Source organism: Pongo pygmaeus, chromosome 5 (assembly GCF_028885625.2).
Source record: "Pongo pygmaeus isolate AG05252 chromosome 5, NHGRI_mPonPyg2-v2.0_pri, whole genome shotgun sequence".
In the NCBI taxonomy this organism is placed as follows: Eukaryota; Metazoa; Chordata; class Mammalia; order Primates; family Hominidae; genus Pongo; species Pongo pygmaeus.
In genome coordinates, this window is record NC_072378.2 from 165,984,825 (window position 1) to 166,005,056 (window position 20,232).

The following is a 20,232-nucleotide window of genomic DNA, read 5'->3' on the forward strand; positions in this document are numbered from 1 at the left end:
AAGTAGTAGTTATAGGACCATTTGTTGAAGAAAATATTTTCCTTTCCCCATGAAATTCTTTAGCACTGTTTTCAAAAAATGGTTAGTCACATGTGGGCGAATCTGTGTCTGGACTTTCTACTGTTTCGAGGATCTATCATTTTGCCAATAACACACTCTATTGATTAACTTTATGATACATTTTGAAGTTGGGTAGGGTGTATACTTGATTCTTGTTGGTTTTTTTTGCCTTTCCAAATGAATTTTAAAATTATTTTGTCAATTTCTAGAAAAAAAAAGTCACCTCCAAGATTTGTATATCTATGAGCAGAGCTGAGAGGAACTCTAGTAATAACTGAGCTATCCTTCCACCAGATGGATATGAGTGGGGCTCAGAACCAAATTTAATTTGATTTAAAAACAGAGCAACGTGGCATTTCTTGTGTTTCGTGGAGCAAATAATACTAACGACATTTTTCATGCTTCTCTTCCACAGTAGACTCTCGAGCTGCATGAGCTACAACCGGGGACCCCACACTGTTTCGCCCCCCACTGTGCCTGCAGTCTCCTCTTAGTCTCAGCTTAGAGTGCACAGCTCTCTGTTGACAGACTGCCAAAGCGAAGGCTCAGAAAAGAAGGTTAGCTCTGAAAAGAAGATCTGTCCCTAGAGGGTAAGATACGGTAAAGATGTTCTGTTCCTCTTTTTATTTTTAATAGGAGAAATTTAGATATCATTACCCTAATATGAAGGAATGAATGAAAAAGCAGAATCTCATGATCTAGGGAAATATTAACCTACCGAGTGGAGGATTCTGAACAGGAGACAATAGGATGAGGAATTTAGGAAAGAGATTTGCCTTGGTAGGATGTCCTTAAGAACAGCTGCCTGGAACCAGAGCGCAAGACTCAGCCTCTCAAAGTTCCACAACCTGAGGGAAGTTCTTCACCTCCCTGGGCCTTGGTTTCCTTGTGTGTGGAACTGGAATAATAATAGCACCTTGTCAGTGTCTTTAGAGCGGTGAGCATGGCACTGCGCGATTATGATCATGTTACTTGGAAAGTGCAAGGCAGGGGGCCCCTGTGAATATGGGGACGGATTACTGAGAATGGAAGAGAGGGCACATAAGGAAGAGCACTCCTCTCAGATGGCCTCAGTGCTCACTTTCTGCAAAGTAAGAATCAAGGTCAGTAAGGGAGAGTGAGGCTGCACGGTTGAGGTGGGGCCATGGAGGTGTCCCTTCAGCAAACGACAAGTGAAAAGACCTCTCGTTTGCATCACTGGCCTCCTCTGACATCCTTTGTCTATGATCTCCTTCACCCGTGACCCTCACGGGAGAAACGTGTGATTTATGTTCAGTCGTAGTAAGGACTTGAGTCCACCTTGCTGGGCCACTTTTGATCCCTGGGGCTTCAGCCCCCCATGGCTGGGCCAAAATGTTCTCCTCTGTAAAATGAGGACATGATTCTTCTGAAGGAAGAGCCAGCCAGATGCATCCAAGAGGTTCTAAAAGTTCTGAGACCTAGGAATGTATTACAGCTCTCCTGTTCCTCCTGATGAATGCTGACACCCACTCACCAGATGGCTGGTCAGAATTACACATATAGTCAGTTGTACGCCAGCCAGCTAAGCTGGGCAACCAGTCTGATCCAGTAGAGTGAAAACCCTCATATCCATAAGGACATCACAGCCCCACTAAGCAGGCGCGCACCTTAGAAAAAAAATTGAGCTTTCTTTTAAAATCATAAACAGAACAAATTTCATCTTTCTTGTTGTTTTAAAGAAATAAAATAGCAACTAATACTGCACATCTGATATATTACTCACAGGTAAACAGATTTATGATTACTTAAGAAACTTAAATCCAATTGTCTAAATTGTTCTTATTCCACATAGAATTCAATTATTTGTATTTGCTGAATGCTACACAATGTAAATGTGCCAAGCTACACAGAATTAAAACGAAAAACCCGTAAAACAAATGGTATGACACATACGGGCAGTCAGTCAATTAAAAATAGTTATTGAGTACTGTATCTGCAATGTGCCAGAAAATCCATTGAAGAAAGAAAAAATAGCTAACATATTTTAAGTTGCTCAGTTTTGAAGAAAAATTTAAATCAATTGAACGTAGTATTTGCATTTCTATGACACTGAAACACTTTTAGTAGTTTGAGAGAAGTTCATCTGTAGTTTAAACAAACTGATCCTTTTATGAGAATATAAATGGCATTAGATGCTGAGTCCCATTGCACACATAAACAGACAGAACATTATTTTAAAGTATGAACTTCAAAGAGATCAACCCTAAAATGCAAGTGTTAACATTACTAGTATGTCATTTTTAAGTGAGTTATGGATTATGTCCCTGGTAGAGTACATTTACATTTAAAGTGTGATTTGAGTTAATTGGGCTTGGCTTCATATTTTAAGACAATATTTTAAGACAATCAGTATTGGTAATAAGCAAAGATATTGAATTAAAATGGTGAGATAAAATTTCATTTTAAAGCACCATTAAAGGTCTTTACAAATTAACTAAAACCTCATGATTCCCTCCCGCTCCATGCTCTCCACCATCTCATAAAATCAGCACCTCCCAAAGTCAGCTCCAATTCAGCGCTCAGACACAAAGCTCCAAGGCACCCTTGATTTTATGCTCTCACTCACACTTCAGACCCTAACCAGCAGTGAGTCCTGCTCTTTCTGCCTTCTACTCTTTCTCCATCTTCAACTCCTGCTCCCGACAACTACTATCTCGCCCGTCAACTTCTCCCTTCCTGCTTCTTTTTTTTTTTTTTTTTTTTTTTTGAGACAGAGTCTCACTCTGTCATCCAGTCTGGGGTGTAATGGTGCAATCTTGGCTCACTGCAACCTCTGCCTCTCAGGTTCAAGCAATTCTCCTGCCTCAGCCTCCCAAATAGCTGGGATGACAGGCGTCTGCCACCATGCCCAGCTAATTTTTGTATTTTTAGTAAAGACAGGGTTTCACCATGTTGGCTAGGCTGGTCTCAAACTCCTGGGCTCAAGTGATCTGCCCACCTTGGCCTCCAAAAGTACTGAGATTACAGGCGTGAGCCACCACGCCCAGACCCCTTCTCAGCTTCTATCTCTATCTTTCATTTCTGTTCCTCTCCACTTAGAATCAGTACCACCAACTCCTTCTCGCCTCCACCTGATATCTCTACCTTCAACTCCTGCTCTCCCTACCTGTAATCTCCACCAGCACCATAAGACACACACACACACACAGAAACACACACCAGCACCAGCACCATAACCTCTATCTCCACCACCACTAACCCCACCCCCACCACACAGCAGTTCTTGGCCTGTAAAATTTCCAAAGCCCTGTCGAGAAGACACTGTCGGCGTCCCCCAGCAAAAAGCAGTCAGTGCTCCTTGGTTATTAAGCCCTGATGTGGCTCTGGACGAAGCCCCCTCTCCATTGTCCTTGTCCCTGGGCTGGGCTTCTTTTATCTCCCCGGGGACACTTCTGAAATGGAAATGGGCCTTGGGGAATGTGCCGTGGAGACCTACAGATTCTTCAACTTCCTTCCTCCTCGTCCTCATGGAAGGTCGGGTACCAAGGATTGCTTTAGGTTTTGAACAGTAATGGGATTTTCTTACCTTGATTTCCTTGGCAGTAGAACTCCTTCGAAAACTCAGCAGCCTTCCAGTCTCTTTGCTCGCCGTCAGTTCCGTGTGTCCACAGCTCACTTAGTGAAGCTCTCAGATCTTTTCCTTTGCTTTCTCATTCCCATTTCTCATCTCTCACTCTTTTTTGTTTATTTGTTTGAGACGGAGTCTCGCACTGTCTCCTGGGCTGGAGTGCAGTGGTGCAATCTTGGCTTACTGCAACCTCCACCTCCCAGGTTCAAACAATTCTCCTTGCCTCAGCCTCTCAAGTAGCTGGGATTACAGGCACCTGCCACCACACCAAGCTGATTTTTTTTTTTTTTTTTTTTTTTGTATTTTTAGTGGAGACAGGGTTTCGCCATGTTGGACAGGCTGGTCTCAGACTCCTGACCTTCTGATCCGCCTGCCTCAGCCTCCCAAAGTTCTCAGATTACAGGCATGAACCACTGCGCCGGGCCCTCATCTCTCACTTTTAAGTCAAAGATACTCTCCCTAGGCTGCAGAGCTTTGATGGAAAGGCCCCACCTGTAATCTACTCTTTCAGACATTTAATCAGATTACAGGTATTTAAAAATCTCAACCCTTAAATCTGTGGGCTAAAAGTAGTCTGTTTTTTTCACACTGAGAGATCCAAATTCTGACTCTGTATTTTTTATTTCCTTTTACAAGTAAGCTGATCCGTCTGTATAAGCTCACCCTCTTTCTTATAATGCATTATCACAACAAACCCATATTGACCCAAACAAGCTACATCGTCCTGCTTAAGTGCAAGGAGGGCTGGGCTATATTGGGAACCCACACACATACTCAGTGATCCACGCAGCTTGTTGTCAAATTACTTTGCTAAATGTCCTTATCAATTCACACTTCTTCCAGCAGTAGGTAAGAGTTTGCCTATCTGCATTCTTCATGCTTTTTTGCTGTTGTTATTCTCACATGTCTGTACAACAAAATTAAAGCTTCCTAAGGATTGGAACCATGTCTTCTTAATTTCTATACATCTCACTTACTGGTAATCTGAAATATACTTGAATGTTAATATAATGAATGTATATAAATAAATGAATAAATGGTAGGATTATGCATCTGTTTTTAGAGGAAAAATTTATGAGTTCCCAGAATGCACATATCAAAGCACCTGCCACAGGACTTTGATCTTGACAAAGCTTTACTATAACCCTCCTCAGATCTCTTGGAAAACTCTGCTTTTGTGACTTTAGCCCGAATAACAGCCAATCCAAAAAAAGTAATTTCCAGCCCCCTGACCTCCACCACAAATCCATTCCAAATTTAATGCCTAAAGCTCCGTTAATATGGAATAACACACCTCTTTTGCCCAAAGCCCTGTTAATATGGAATAATGTACTCCCTTTGCCTAAAGTCCTGTTAATATAGAATAATGCACCCCTTTTGCCTAAAGCCCTGTTAATATGGAATAACGCACCCTTTTTGCCCAAAGTCCTGTTAATATGCAATAATGCACCCCTTTTGCCTAAAGCCGTGTTAATATGGAATAATGCACCCCTTTTCCCTCTATATCCAGCTTTTTTCTTTCAAACTGGAGACTCCCTGAACGTCTTGAGTATACAGCTCTCTCCTGTTTGGCAAGCTAATAAATTCAGCACTGTTTGTTTGATTTAAGTTCTAGTGGTCTTTATGCCACTGCTTGGCAATGCATACATTCATTTTCCTATGTCTCTCCTGGTCATATAGGTAAATGATGCAGCATGATTTGGTGATAAAAGTTTAGTAACTGGGTCAGCCAAACCTGGGTTCAGATCCCAGCTCCATTGTTTAACAAGGTAGTTGAAGCAAATCAATTCAGCACTTCATATATCAGTTCTCTCTCCTGTATGAGAGAGATGGTACCCAGTGGACATGGATAACCAATAGAAAGCAACTGGAACACAGAGAACTCAATGTACGCTAATAAAGTCCAGTTGATTTCTATATATGGGAAACATTTTCAGTAGCTGCCACAATTTTACCTCTAAAAGCAGAGCGAGTCATTCCTCAGGAAGAACTAATGGATCTTAAACAGAATCTGAGGAGCACACCTCCCTGACAATGACCTCCTGATCTGTAGAAAGCCAATCTCTCTCTCTCTCTTTCTCTTTCTCTATCTCTCTCACCTCAAACTCTGTGATTACAAATTAGGATCGAATCCCTCATATGTGTACTTTACCACTTACATTTGATCTTCAAAATCACCCTATAGACCAGGCATGGTGGCTCACCCCTGTAATCCCAGCACTTTGGGGGGCTAAGGTGGGAGGATCACTTGAGGTCAGGAGTTCAAAACCAGCCTGGCCAACATGGTGAAACCCTGTCTCTACTAAAAATACAAAAATTAGCTGGGTGTGGTGGCACACATCTGTGATCCCAGCTACTCGGTAGGCTGAATGAGGCAGGGGAATTGCTTGAACCGAGGAAGCAGAGGTTGTAATGAGCCAAGATCGTGCCATTGCACTCCAGCCTGGGCGACAGAGCGAGACTGTCTCAAAGAAAAAAAAAAATCACCCTATATAGGATTGTCCAAAGGAATCAAGCTTGCGTTTACTCTAGATGTTTAGACTAGTTCATAGGCAAAGTGGGAATAAATAAAAATCCTAAGGCACACGTTGTCATCAGGATCACAATCAGCCAAGATAGATGCAGTACAAAACATAATGCTAGTGTAACGTGTCTGGAGCACTGTATCATTTTCAATCCGTAAAGATTATCTAATTAAATGGAATTAATTAAATCACTATCAAATTTTATTAAATGCATATATGTAAACTTGTGTTGGCAAATAAACAAATTTGAGCTGTATTCAAGCAGTGCTGAATTCCTTATTCTTAGCAAATAATCAAAAGTGTTTTCCACAGTTGAACATTATTAAATGAAAGTAAAACATACGTTAAGAACTAGTATTGTTGTAAATATGTATGCAACAGTAGAAACTAATCATGTGTATGCATGTGTGTATTTCAGTATTCTGAGTAGGATACATATACCACATTAATTTTACTAGAGATTAAAGCTGATGAAATGAAATGTATCTTTATGAATGTATATGCATCTGCAAATATCCATGCTACATACATGGAAGTTAAGAATTTTCACTGGCCATTTGTTCAGCCGCTTGAGCGTTATCTGCTGTTTCCTCTGATTTTACAAATTCCTTGATAAATTTCCAAAGGCCCCTTAAAATACATAAGAAATGAATACCATAGGTTAGAAAAAAATACATTAAGCATGAAATAAAATTTCAAAATAAGCATCTATTTTAGACACATTTACCCAAAAACAGACAAGATGAGACTTTGTAATCATTTACTTTTTTAAAACAGATATTTTGCAGGAAAAATAACTATTGGATACTATGCTTAGTACCTGGATGATGAAATGGTCTGTACACCAAACCCCTGTGACACAAGTTTGTCTATAATAACAAACGTGCACAGGTACCCCTTAACCTAAAATAAAAGTTAAAAAAATTAAAAAAAAAAAACAGATATTTTGAGGGAGTTTTGGCCTTGAATGTAACAGATTCTCTAAATAGATAGATGGATTCCCCTGTAGCATATAGTGTGGCATGGGAAGTAAGTGTACCATGAACATAATGATATACTCGAGTCCATTCACTTTCATTGCCAAGGCCATGGGAGGTGCTTCCCCAGTTTTGTATTTGTAACTCTATTCCCTCTTTTTAAGAACACCCAACATGATATAAGGAACCACAAAACCTAGATCCACCTGTCTGGCTCGCTCAGCACTCTATCCAATCCCTTTCTCCCACGGCTTTTTCTGCCCCGTAAGCTGGAGAGTGGGGTGCTCTACGTTCTGGCCTCTCTTACGGCTGAGAGTGACCTTGGCCCATGGTGCTGGCCAATGAGATGTGGGTGGGAGCACCTGGAAAGAACTGTCCTTCCTGAATAAAATGGAAAGCCTCAAAATGAGAAGCTCTTTGCCATCTGTCATTCACCTTTCCCTTTCTTAATCCATGGAATGCGGACCCAGTTAATGCCTGAAGGCAGCCATATTGAGACCCCGAGGAGGCAGCAGCCACACTCAAAGGAAAGGAGGGAAGAAAGGTGAGGAGCCATAGTTCCTTAATGATGTCATTGAGCCCAAGCCATCTACACCTAAAAATCTTTTTCCTGTTGATACAAATAAGCCTTTCCCTATTTAAATCATCATATGGTTTTCCATTGCTCTTAATAATACCAAATTCTGAGATTCAAACTATAGTACCAACTCAAAGAAAAGTAACTGTGTGAAATATAAGCTTATAATATAAATAATAATGTTTATACCAATATTATAAGTTTAGTTATAAACAAATGATATAAATCAGCTACTTACTTTTTAAACTAGAATTTTCAGAGTAATATATGCATAGGAGTTTTCAAAGATTTAACATCACTAAAAGCCATATAATTGGAGAAAATAAAGCCATGCCTTCCCACGTTCCTGATTCCTGCCCATGTGAATTCACCCTCACCTCCAGCTTTATCCAATAAATTCATTTATATATGACTAAATAAAGTGCACAGATTGAGGTCTAAATCTTAGACTGAGCATTCCAAAGCACAGAAAAGAATGCAACATGTGTATTTAACGTAAGCTTTCATGAGTGTGAACTCTTCAAAGGTCTGTCTAGTCTAATCTAGTTTTTAATAACTGATCTTGAGAACAGCATGATACTGCTCTAGTTCTTTTATCATGATGTCAATACTTACTCCTGCCTCTCTTCACTCATCTTTCCTATGATCTGCTTCACATGGTTTTCAGTAACCTACAAAGAATTACGATCAGTTGGTCATGCTTATTACATAGGACAAGCAGGCACTAGAGGAAATATTTTTATTGATAAACATTGATTCACACAAAAAACTTACTTTTATTTTCTTCTTTAAAATCATATTTTCTGTTTCCAATTGTATAGCTTCATGCTGGAAGAGAAGTTGTTTTAAAAGCAATATACTTGGTTAAAAATATTTTTTAACTATTTTTCTCTATTTAACAAGATTATGTGAACGATGTTATAATTTCAAGAGTACTCAATAGCACACTACTTAAAAACAGATGAAGAAACAAAGCATAAAATGAAGGACAATTAATGAGAAGGAAAGATCCTGGTCCTCTGGGTAAAAAACTAGGAGAGGAGGAAATTGATGTTTCAAAATATCAGAAAATTTTAGGGAAATTCCAGAAGTGAAGAGTTCTTCACTTTTCAGAACTAATGATAGAATTCGTTAAGGGGGCTGGAAAAATATAAAAATGCAAATATCAATAAATCAATATATATCAGCAATAACCGATTATAAACTGTAAAGGGAATTTTTTAAATTACCAGTTATAATAGTAATACATCCCATAAACTCATAAGAACAAACATAATTACCTTTCACCAAGTTATGAAAATAAATTAAATAAGTATAAAATAATCCCAGATAGGAGTATTAATATTGTAAAGCTGTCACTTTCTCCCAAATGCATTTATAAATTCAAAATCCCAAAAGTATTATTATCAGAACTTCAAAAATTAGTCAATAGTGTTAATGAAAATATTCAGGATAATTGTGAACAAAATAATGATGGGCAGAGGGTATAAAGACTTGCTCTTTCAGATACTACATATGTTGAAAAGTATTAGCAATTGTAACAGTTAGGCTGAATGGGGTATCATTAAGAACCAAGCCTGAGTTTCAATACTAAGTCTACTGCTTGCTAACTGTGACCTCAATCAAGTTACTTAGCATATTTGTGCTTCATTTCTGTACTTCAAAAAGAGGATTAATAATAGCAGCTACCTGTTAGGGTTGCTGCAAATTAAATGAAATTATATTTTTTAAATGTTCATAAAAGTGTCTGATACATTGTGAATCCTCAATACATTCAGCTTTTTTTTTTTTTCCTGGTTGAAAATAGTCTGTTTGAAATCTAGAACCAGATACCAATTACATAATAGAATAACAATGGCAATTCTATTGTATTTTCCAGTATTTGAATTAAGCAGCCAAATATAAATAAGAAGTAGTTAAGGTAATATAAATTAGTGATATGGAATCTTCACAGGGAGTTTTCGATTTCTTAGACTTGTTTTATCTAAAGAGGTTTTAATTATGAAAGAATAGTTTACATTGTTCTGACATTATATCATGCATCAATATTTAAATTTAGAACCCATTACTGTTTTAAAATGCAATTATAAATCGATGCTTGTCCTGAGGACATTTATTTTCTGAAAGAAATAAAGGAGATCAAACCCTAAACAAAAAACATGAAGAAAATCTGCAGGGAGGGGCCAAGATGGCCGACTAGAAGCAGCTGCTGTCAGCAGCTCCCACAGAGAAGAATGAAAATGGCAAGTGAATCCTACACCTTCAACTGAAGTATCCAGGTTCTCTCATTGGGACTGACTAGGGGGTTGGCACGACCCACAGAAAGCAAGAAAAAGCAGGGTGAAGAGATGGCCCACCTGGGAGCCGCAAGAGGACCTTCCACTCCCAGCCAACGGAGGCAGTGAGTGATTGTGTTACCCTGCCCAGGAAACCATGCTTTTTCCACAGATCTGTGCAACCTGCAGATCAGATGATCCCCTCGTGAGCCCACACCATCAGGGTCTTGGGTCCCAAGCAGGGGTTTATGGACAGAATGTCTGCTGGCTCTGAAGAGTCTAGTCAGTCTGCACAAGGGGGATTCCCCCAAGCGCAGTGCACCTGCTCCACCAAGGGGCAGTCAGAGTGCTTCGTTAAGCACTCCTGACTGGGTGAGACCTCCCAACAGGGATCGCTAGACACCTTATACAAAAGCGTTTCTGTTGTAAACAGGTTGGTGCTCCTCTGGGACAAAGCTCCCAGAGGAAGGAGTCGGCAGCAATCTTTGCTGTTCTGCAGCCTCCATTTCTGACACCTCCAGGTGCTAGAGGGACCAAGGTGAATAGAGTCTGAAGTGGACCCCCCAGCAAACTGCAGCAGCCCTATGGAAGAGGGGCCTGTTAAAAAAGCAAACAAACAGAAAGCAACAACAACAAAAACATCAACAAATGAGACCTCACCAAAACCCCATCCAAAGGTCAGCACCCTCAAAGATCAAAGAGAGATAAGTGCATGAAGATGATAAAGAATTAATGCAAAATAACTGAAAACTCAAAAAACCAGAGTGCCTCTTCTCCTCCAAATGATCTCAACACCTCTCCAGCAAGGGCATAGAACTGGGCTGAGGCTGAGATGGATGAACTGACAGAATTAGACTTCAGAAGGTGGGTAATAACGAACTTCACTGAGCTAAAGGAGTACGTTCTAATCCAATGCAGAGAAACTAAGAACCATGATAAAATATTATAGGAGCTGTTATCCAGAGTAATCAGTTTAGAGAGAAACATAAATGACCTGATGGAGTCGAAAAACACAACTCAAGAACTTCACAATGCAACCACCAGTATCAATAGCCAAATAGACCAAGTGGAGGAAATAATCTCAGAGCTTGAAGAATATCTTGCTGAAAAAAGGCAGACAAGATTAAAGAAAAAAGAATGAAAGGAATAAAAAAAACCCTCTGAGAACTATGGGATTATGTAAAAATATTGAAACTACCACTGAGTGGGGTACTTGAAAGAGATGGGGAGAATGAAACCAAGTTTAAAAACATACTTCAGTATTTCATCCAGGAGAACTTCCCCAACCTAGCAAGACAGGCCAATATTCAAATACAGGAAATCCAGAGAACTGCAGTCAAATACTCCATGAGAAGATTAACCCCAATATACATAATCATCAGATTCTCCAAGGTTGAAATGAAGGAAAAAATTGTTAAGGGTAGCCAGAAAGAAAGCCCAGGTCACCTACAAAGGGAAATCCATCAGACTAACAGCAAGCCTCCCAGTGGAAACCTTACAAGCCAGAAGAGATTGGGGGTCAATACTTAACATTCTTAAGGAAAATAATTTGCAACCCAGAATTTCATAACCAACCAAACTAAGCTTCATAAGCAAAGGATAAATAAAATCCTTTTCAGACAAGAAAATGCTGAGGGAATTTGTCACCACCAGGCCTGCCTTGCAAGAGCTCCTGAAGGAAGCACTAATCATGGAAAGGAAAAACCATTACCAGCCACTACAAAAACACACAGACCAATGACACTATGAAGCAACTACATTAGCAGGTGTGCAAAATAACCAGCTAGCATCATGATGACAGGATCAAATTCACATATAACAATATTAACCTTAAATGTAAATGGGCTAAATGCCCCAATTAAAAGATACAAAATGGCAAGCTGGATAAAGAGTCAAGACCCATCAGTGTGCTGTATTCAATAGACCCATATCACATGCAAAGACACACATAGGCTCAAAATAAAGGAGTGGAGGATAACTCAACAAGCAAATGGAAATCATAAAAAGCAGGGGTTGCAATCCTACTTTCTGACAAAACACACTTTAAACCAACAAAGATAAAAAAATACAAAGAATGGCATTACACAATGGTAAAGGGTTCAATTGAACAAGAAGAACTAACTATCCTAAATATATATGCACCCAATATAGGAGCACCCAGATTCATAAAACAAGTTCTTAGAGACCTACAAAGTCTCTAATAATAGTGGGAGACTTTAACACCCCACTGTCAATATTAAACAGATCATCAAGACAGAAAATTAACAAAGATATTCACGACTTGAAATCAGCTCAGAGCAAGTGGACCTGATAGATATGTACAGAGCTCTCCATCCCAAAACAACAGAATATGCATTCTTCTCAGTACCACATGGCACTTACTCTAAAATCAATCATATAATTGGAAGTAAAACACTCCTCAGCAAATGCAAAATAATTGAAATCATAACAAACAGTCTCCCAGACCACATGCAATCAAATTAGAACTCAAGATTAAGAAACCCACTCAAAACCACACAACTACATGGAAATTGATCAACCTGCTCCTGAATGACTCCTGAGTAAATAATAAAATTAAGGCAGAAATCAAGAAGCTCTTTGAAACTAATAAGAACAGACAACATACCAGAATCTCTCGGATGTAGCTAAAGCGGTGTTAAGAGGGAAATTTATAGCACTAAATGCCCACATCAGAAAGCTAGAAAGATCTCAAATCAATATATAACATCACAACTAAAAGAACTAGAGAACCAAGTGCAAACAAACCCCAAAGCAAGCAGAAGACAGGAAATAACCAAGATCATGGCAGAACTGAAGGAAATAGAAACACAAAAAAGCCTTCAAAAATCAGTGAATCTAGGAGATGGTTTTTTGAAAAAAAAATTAATAAAATAAATAGATCACTAGCTAGATTAATAAAGAAGAAAAGAGAGAAGAATCAAATAGACAAAATAAAAAATGATAAAGGGAATATCACCACTGACCCCACAGAAATACAAACAACCATCAAAGAATGCCAAAACACCTCTATGCAAATAAACTAGAAAATCTAGAATAAATGGATAAATTTCTGGACACATGCACCCTCCCAAGACTGAACCAGGAAGAAGTTGAATCCCTGAATAGACCAATAATGAGTTCTGAAATTGAAGCAGTAATAAATAGTCCACAAATTAAAAAAAAAAAAAAGCCCAGGACCAAATGGATTTACAGCTGAATTCTACGAGAGGTACAAACAGGAACTGGCACCATTTCTTCTGAAACGCTTCCAAACAATTGAAAAGGAGGGACTCTTTAACTCATTTTATGAGGCCCGCATCATCCTGGTACCAAAACCTGGAAAAGATACAACAAAAAAGGAAAACTTCAGGCCAATATCTCTGATGAACATTAATGCAAAAATCCTCAATAAAATACTGGCAAACCGAATCCAGCCGCACATCTAAAAGCTTATTCACCACAATCAAGTTGGCTTCACCCCCAAGATGCAAGACTGGTTTGACATACACAAATCGGTAAAATTTATCACATAAACAGAACTAAAGACAAAAACCACATGATTATCTGAATAGACACAGAAAAGGTCTTCTATAAAATTCAACATCCCTGCATGTTTAAAACTCTCAAAAAACTAGGTATTGATGAACACATCTCAAAATAGTAAGAGCCATTTATGACAAACCCACATCCAATATTATACTGACTGGGCAAAAGCTGGAAGCATTCCTCTTTAAAACTGGCATGCACAAGATAAGAATGCCCTCGCTCACCACTCCTATTCAACACAATATTGGGAGTTCTAGCCAGGGCAATCAGGCAAGAGAAAGAAATAAAGGGCATTGAAATAGGAAGAGAAGAAGTCGAATTGTCTGTGTTTGCAGATGGCATGATCCTACATCTAGAAAATCCCACCATCTCAGCCCCAAAGCTTCTTAAGCTGATAAGCAACTTCAGCAAAGTCTCAGGATACAAAATCAATATGCAAAAATTGCAAGCATTCCTGTAAACCAACAACAGACAGGCAGAGAGCCCAATTATGAATGAACTCCCATTCACAATTGCCATAAAGAGAACAAAATATCTAGGAATATAGCCAACAAGAGAAGTGAAGTACCTCTTCAAGGAAAACTACAAACCACTACTCAAGGAAATCAGAGAGGACAAAAATAAATGGAAAAACATTCTATGCTCATGGATAGGAAGAATCAATATCATGAAAATGGCAATACTACCCAAAGTAGTTTATACATTCAATGCTATTCCCATTAAACTACCATTGACATTCTCCACATTACTAGAAAAAAAAACTATTTTAAATTTCATATGGAAACAAAAAAGATCCCCTATAGCCAACACAACACTAAGCCAAAAGAAGAAAGCTGGGGGCATCATGCTGCCTGACTTCAAACTATACTACAAGACTACAGTGACCTAAACAGCATGGTATGGGTACAAAAAACAGACATATAGACCAATGGAACAGAATAGAGAACTCAGAAACAAGACTGCACGCCTACAACCATCTGATCTTTGACAAACCTGACAAAAACAAGCAATGGGGAAAGGATTCCCTATTTAATAAATGGTGCTGGGATAACTGGCAGAAAAATGAAACTGGACCCCTCCCTTACACATTATACAAAAAATAACTCAAGATAGGTTAAATACTTAAATGTAAAACCCAAAACTATAAAACCCTAGAAGAAAATCTAAGCAATACCATTCAGGATATAGGCATAGGCAAAGATTTCATGATGAAAACATGAAAAGCAATTGCAACAAAAGCAAAAATGGACAATGGGATCTAATTAAAGAGTTCTGCACAGCAAAAGAAACTATCATCAGAGCAAACAGACAACCCACAGAATGGGGGAAAATTTCTGCAATCTATTTATCTGGCAAATGTCTAATGTTCACAATCTACAAGGAACTTAAACAAATTTACAAGAAAAAACAAACAACCCCATTAAAAAATGGGCAAAGGACATGAACAGACACTTCTCAAAAGAAGACATACATGTGGCCAACAAGCATATGAAAGAAAGCTCAACATCACTGGTCATCAGAGAAATTCAAATCAAAACCACAATGAGATACCATCTCACACCAGTCAGAATGGCAATTATTAAAAAGTCAAGAAACAACAGATGCTGGCAAAGTTGTGGAGAAATAGGAATGCTTTTACACTGTTGGTAGGAATGTAAATTAATTCAACCATTGTGGAAGACAGTGTGGCAATTCCTCAAAGATTTAGAACTCAAAATACCATTTGACCCAGCAAACCGAAATCCCTTTTGTATATATCCAAAGGAATATAAATCATTCTATTATAAAGATACATGTACATATATGTCCATTGCAGAACTATTCACAATAGCAAAGACATGGAATGAACCCAAATGCCCATCAACGATAGACTAGATTTTTAAAATGTGGTACATATACACCATGGAATACTATGTAGTCATAAAAAGGAATGAGCGCATGTCCTTTGCAGGGGCAGGGATGGAACTGGAAACCATTATCCTCAGGTAACTAATGCAGGAACAGAAAACCAAACACCACGTGTTCTCACTTGTAAGTGGGAGCTGAACAATGAGAATACATGGACACAGGAAGGGGAACAACACACACTGGGGGCTGTCAGGAGGGTGAAGGGAGGTAAAACATCAGGAAAAATAGCTAATGCATGTTGGGTTTAATCCCTAGGTGATGGGATGATAGGTGCAGCAAATCACCATTGCATACATTTACTTGTGTAACAAACCTGCACATCCTGCACATGTACCCTGGAACTTAAAATATAAAAAAATAAAAACTAAAATAAAATAAATAAATGTAAAAACTTAGCCTGTTAAAATAAGGCTAGAATCAGTACAATTATTTCATCCAGTAATATTTCATTCTTTTTTTTTTTTTATTAAGTATTTATTGATCATTCTTGGGTGTTTCTCGGAGAGGGGGATATGGCAGGGTCATAGGATAATAGTGGAGAGAAGGTCAGCAGATAAACACATGAACAAAGGTCTCTGGTTTTCCTAGGCAGAGGTCCCTGCGGCCTTCTTCAGTGTTTGTGTCCCTGGGTACTTGAGATTAGGGAGTGGTGATGACTCTTAAAGAGCATGCTGCCTTCAAGCATCTGTTTAACAAAGCACATCTTGCACCGCCCTTAATCCATTTAACCCTGAGTTGACACAGCACATGTTTCAGATAGCACGGGGATTCTTACAACAGTAAACCATAGCGTTTCCTCCATATTTAAATAATTTTCTTCTAAAACAAGGGTCAAAAAACTAATCCAGTCTGCACCTGTTTCTGTAAATAAAGTTTTATTGGCACACAGCCATGTCCCCCCTCCAAAGAAAAAAGAAAAAGAAAAAGAAAACAGAACATTCGAACATATGATTGTAAAAGAGAAAGAGATAATTTTTTCATAAAAAAGGTTGGACCACCAACACCTTTCTATATGCTCTATAATTCTGCTAAAGAGAATAAAAGTAGTGCTGGAAAAATATATTTAACTATAGAACCAGAATAAAAAACATCATGTATTTCTTAAATACTCTACAACTGGAGGTTACACTGAGTTATTTTCTACACAATTTAAAATTCTGTTCTTAAATTTTTTGACTTTTATGGATTTAGGGGTATGAGTGCAGTTGTATTACATGGATATATGTGTAATGGTGGGCTTTAGTGTACCACCACCCAAATAGTGTACAGTGTACCCAGTAGGTAGTATTTCATCCCTCATCCCCCTTCCACACTCCCACATTCTGGAGTCTTCAATGGCTATTATTCCACTCTGTATGTCCATGTTACTCAAAAAATTAGGTTTTGGCTATTAACAGAAATCTATAGAATTTTTTATCACTTTCCTTTTTTCTTATTTTGATAGATCTTTTAATTATTATGATTATTTGCTACAAACATTTTGAAATAAAAACTATATTTGGGCCAAATTTTATGATTTTTTTACCCTATTACCAAATCACATTACTTCATGTGTTTGCCAAGGTCTTCAAGCAAAAGAATAATGTAAATACTTAAATAAATAAGTTGCGTACCTCTATGCTTTTAATCCTATTCTCAGTGATATCTGAAATTCCAGTATGAACCAAAGTTGTTTTAATTTCTTTTTCCAGAGCTTGTATCTCATCCCACTTACTGAGTATTTCACACCTCTTCTTTTCAACCTTCTCAATAAGAGTAAGTTGGTCTTCATCAATTATATGTTTCTCAGATGATTCTGGAAATATTTTTTAAAACAAAGTATTACCATGTTTAATATCTCAGTTATTATTAATAGCATTATGTATTATTAACAATTTTATGTATGCTATAGTATATATAACTATAAAATATAATTCAAACTCAAAGCATGTCGATAAAAATAATCTGACCCAAGAATGAGGGTATTCCTCCTTTAATTCATTCCTCTAATCAATACATATTTGTTGAACACATTTTTGTGCAGACACTGGGCTAGGTAGAAAGGTTCAATGGTGAATTAGCCTTTTCCAGAGTGTGTGATTTAGCAATGCAGACCAACAAGAAACAACAAGAAAGTGACAGTGGCAGAGTAGAAGGTGCAACGGTAAGACAAAGCAAGAACATCAGACACAGCATGAGGAAGGCTCAGGGATGACTTTGCCAGAGAAGTGTGGCTAGGTTGAAATACAAAAGGATAAAGAGAAGTTAGACAAGCAGAAAGGTTTTGGGTGGGAGCAGAAGACAGAATTTAGACATTGATGGACAATGCTAGGAGGGAAACGGGGGGCAGATCTGAGAAGATTTGTGACCTATGTTAAGAAATCAGTCAAAGATGTTGAGGGCTTTTAATATGGGGAGAGACACAATCAGACAATGATCACTGTCTCCAGTGAAATTGTGTCCTGAAAGTGGATCAGACAGCACAAGGCTAGAATCAGAAAGACCTGTTGGGAAGCTATGGCAATCATTCACACAGGTTGATCGGGTCAGGGTATGTATTAGTCTGTTTCACGCTGCTGATAAAGACATACCTGAGACTGGGCAATTTACAAACAAAAGAGATTTAATTGCACTTACAGTTCCACGTGGCTGGGGAAGCCTCACAATTATGGCAGAAGGCAAGGAGGAGGAAGTTCCATCTTACATGGATGGCAGCAGCCAAAGACAGAATGAGAAATATGCAAAAGGGGAAACCACTGATAAAACCATCAGATCTGGTGAAACTTATTCACTACCATGAGAATAGTATGGGGGAAACTGTCCTCATTATTCAATTGTCTCCCACCAGGTCCCTCCCACAACACATAGGAATTATGGGAACTACAATTCAAGATGAGATTTGGGTGGGGACACAGAGCCAAACCATATCAGAATAGTACTCCCAGCATGAAGAGAAGTCAACAACAACAGCAACAAAAAACTATTTAGGAAATAGAAAAAGAAAATAGACCTTAGTAATTGACTAGATCTGGCAATGTAGAGAAGGCAATGTCAAAAATAAGCCCTAGGTTTTAGCTCAGCTGTAGCTAGAAAGAAAACAATGAGTTCAATGAAGCATGGAGGTAAGAAAGAACTTGGTTTCAATCCCAACTTGGCCACTTATTTCAAGCTTTGTTGGAAGAGGTTGAGGGGTAGGAGAGTGAAATTTGCCTGGCACATGTTCTATCGCTTTCATTTCCATGTGTTTGGTGATACCATCCATTGAAATAGCCAGGGGGATGCCAATTTAGAGAAGGAGATGATGAGTTTAATCTCGGACATGTTGAAATACCTATGGGACACTCAAGAGGCCACGTCTAATAGGCACTTGGATATACAGATCTCAAGCAAAAAAAGAAGGGTTTTTAGCAGGTAAAATAGATTTGGAATTTAAAAAAATGTTAACTCTTCCAAAGAGATGCTGGACTCCAAAGAATATCAACATTTAAGGAGTACAGAAAGGAAATGGAGACATCAAGTGATCCACTGCTAAGGCCAATTTGTCATCAATCGGCACAGTTATATACTAATTAGAGTGGTGAGACTTAATTTTTTGAGAAAAAAACAATTACTACTTTTCGATGGGCACAAAAGAGTTAGAAATATTAACAACCCTTCCTTGTAGATAGTAAACAAGATGGAAGCAACTGCCATCATTCAACTTTGCCAAATTTGGAAGAGGAGAAACTTTGACATTAAATTTTGAAATTTGGGGAAATTAAGTAGACACATGATGAGCTAGCTGAGGGGATAGAAATGGTCATAGTTAGTTAAGCTTCTACACAAACTGAAAGAAACTACAAAATGAAGTATTTGTTCTCCACCTTAACCTAAGCTGAAGGTTTCAGCCCAAAACCATCAGCTGAGTTCAAAGAGGCAAAAAGGAGTGTCAAGCCCAGGGAGTGACCTCCACCTCACCCTTTTCTACCCTCAAGACATAACTATAGGGAAAGACTGAGGTATGAAAATGGGGACATTCCACAGCAAATGTGTATGATTGGAGGAGCGGGCTCCTGAGATAGAAAGCTTTGGGAAAAGAATAAAGCAGGAAGAACCAGGGGCACCAGGTTTGTTCCATTGCAATGAAAGAGTGACGGGAACAGTGGGCTAGGATCGAACACGAAGAAAGATTACTAGAGTTCTGGAAAGTTAGTCACTGCATCTTATTTTTATTAAACTTTGCCATTTTTTTATTAGTGGCTAGCAGTAAAGCCCTTAAGTTTCTGCTTTTTTGTTTTTTTGTTTTGTTTTTAAATCGTGGGCCTGTTTTAAGAGAAAGCAAGGAAACAGAAAACACCAAGCATAGGTCCTATTTCATATCTGTGAGAGGAACCCTACAAAGAACGAACAACATGGTGGAAGAAGGAGGGAAGCAGGTGACCTCTGAGCCCTGAGAAGGGATGGAAGGAGAAGCAGAGTCAGCCTGGGACAGAGAACAGGCGGGACAAGGGGATGCAAATCAGGCGACAAGAAACCTGTGCAAGGACATCCAGCAGTGTTAACAGCACCCGTGCTGCTCAAAGGTAGAAAAGAGGAAACAGGCAGAAGGGGGAAAAAGGTGGTAAAAGCACTCTGGCAAGGATCTTTGAGGCCAAGCTCTACTAAGAATTTAAAACAGGATAGGCCTTGAGCATATCCTACCAGACGCTGAGAAAAAATATCTAAAAACAGAGGATGAGTGAGTGTTTAACAAACTCGGAGGGAAAACGGCATTTCATTTAAAGTTGGAAAACAGTCAAGGTTAATGAGCAAGATA

General features: G+C 38.6%; 1 protein-coding gene across 4 annotated transcripts in view; it reads right to left on the minus strand.

The window, feature by feature from the left end:
- Nucleotides 1-5,586: 5,586 nt before the first annotated feature.
- The window catches only part of C5H6orf118 (chromosome 5 C6orf118 homolog), a 29,084-nt gene continuing 14,438 nt past the window's right edge, over nt 5,587-20,232 (minus strand). For 2 of the 4 annotated variants that reach the window (XM_054490518.2, XM_054490517.2), the window contains exons 7-10: nt 17,072-17,253; nt 8,503-8,556; nt 8,344-8,399; nt 5,587-6,804 (exon numbers count right to left, since the gene is read on the minus strand). In XM_054490518.2, the coding sequence (XP_054346493.2) occupies nt 6,711-6,804; nt 8,344-8,399; nt 8,503-8,556; nt 17,072-17,253 (386 nt within the window). In that variant the 3' untranslated portion in view covers nt 5,587-6,710. Of the gene's footprint in view, nt 6,805-8,343; nt 8,400-8,502; nt 8,557-13,217; nt 13,341-17,071; nt 17,254-20,232 lie in introns of those variants that run through there. The other 2 variants (XM_054490520.2, XM_054490519.2) reach the window with 2 other exon arrangements.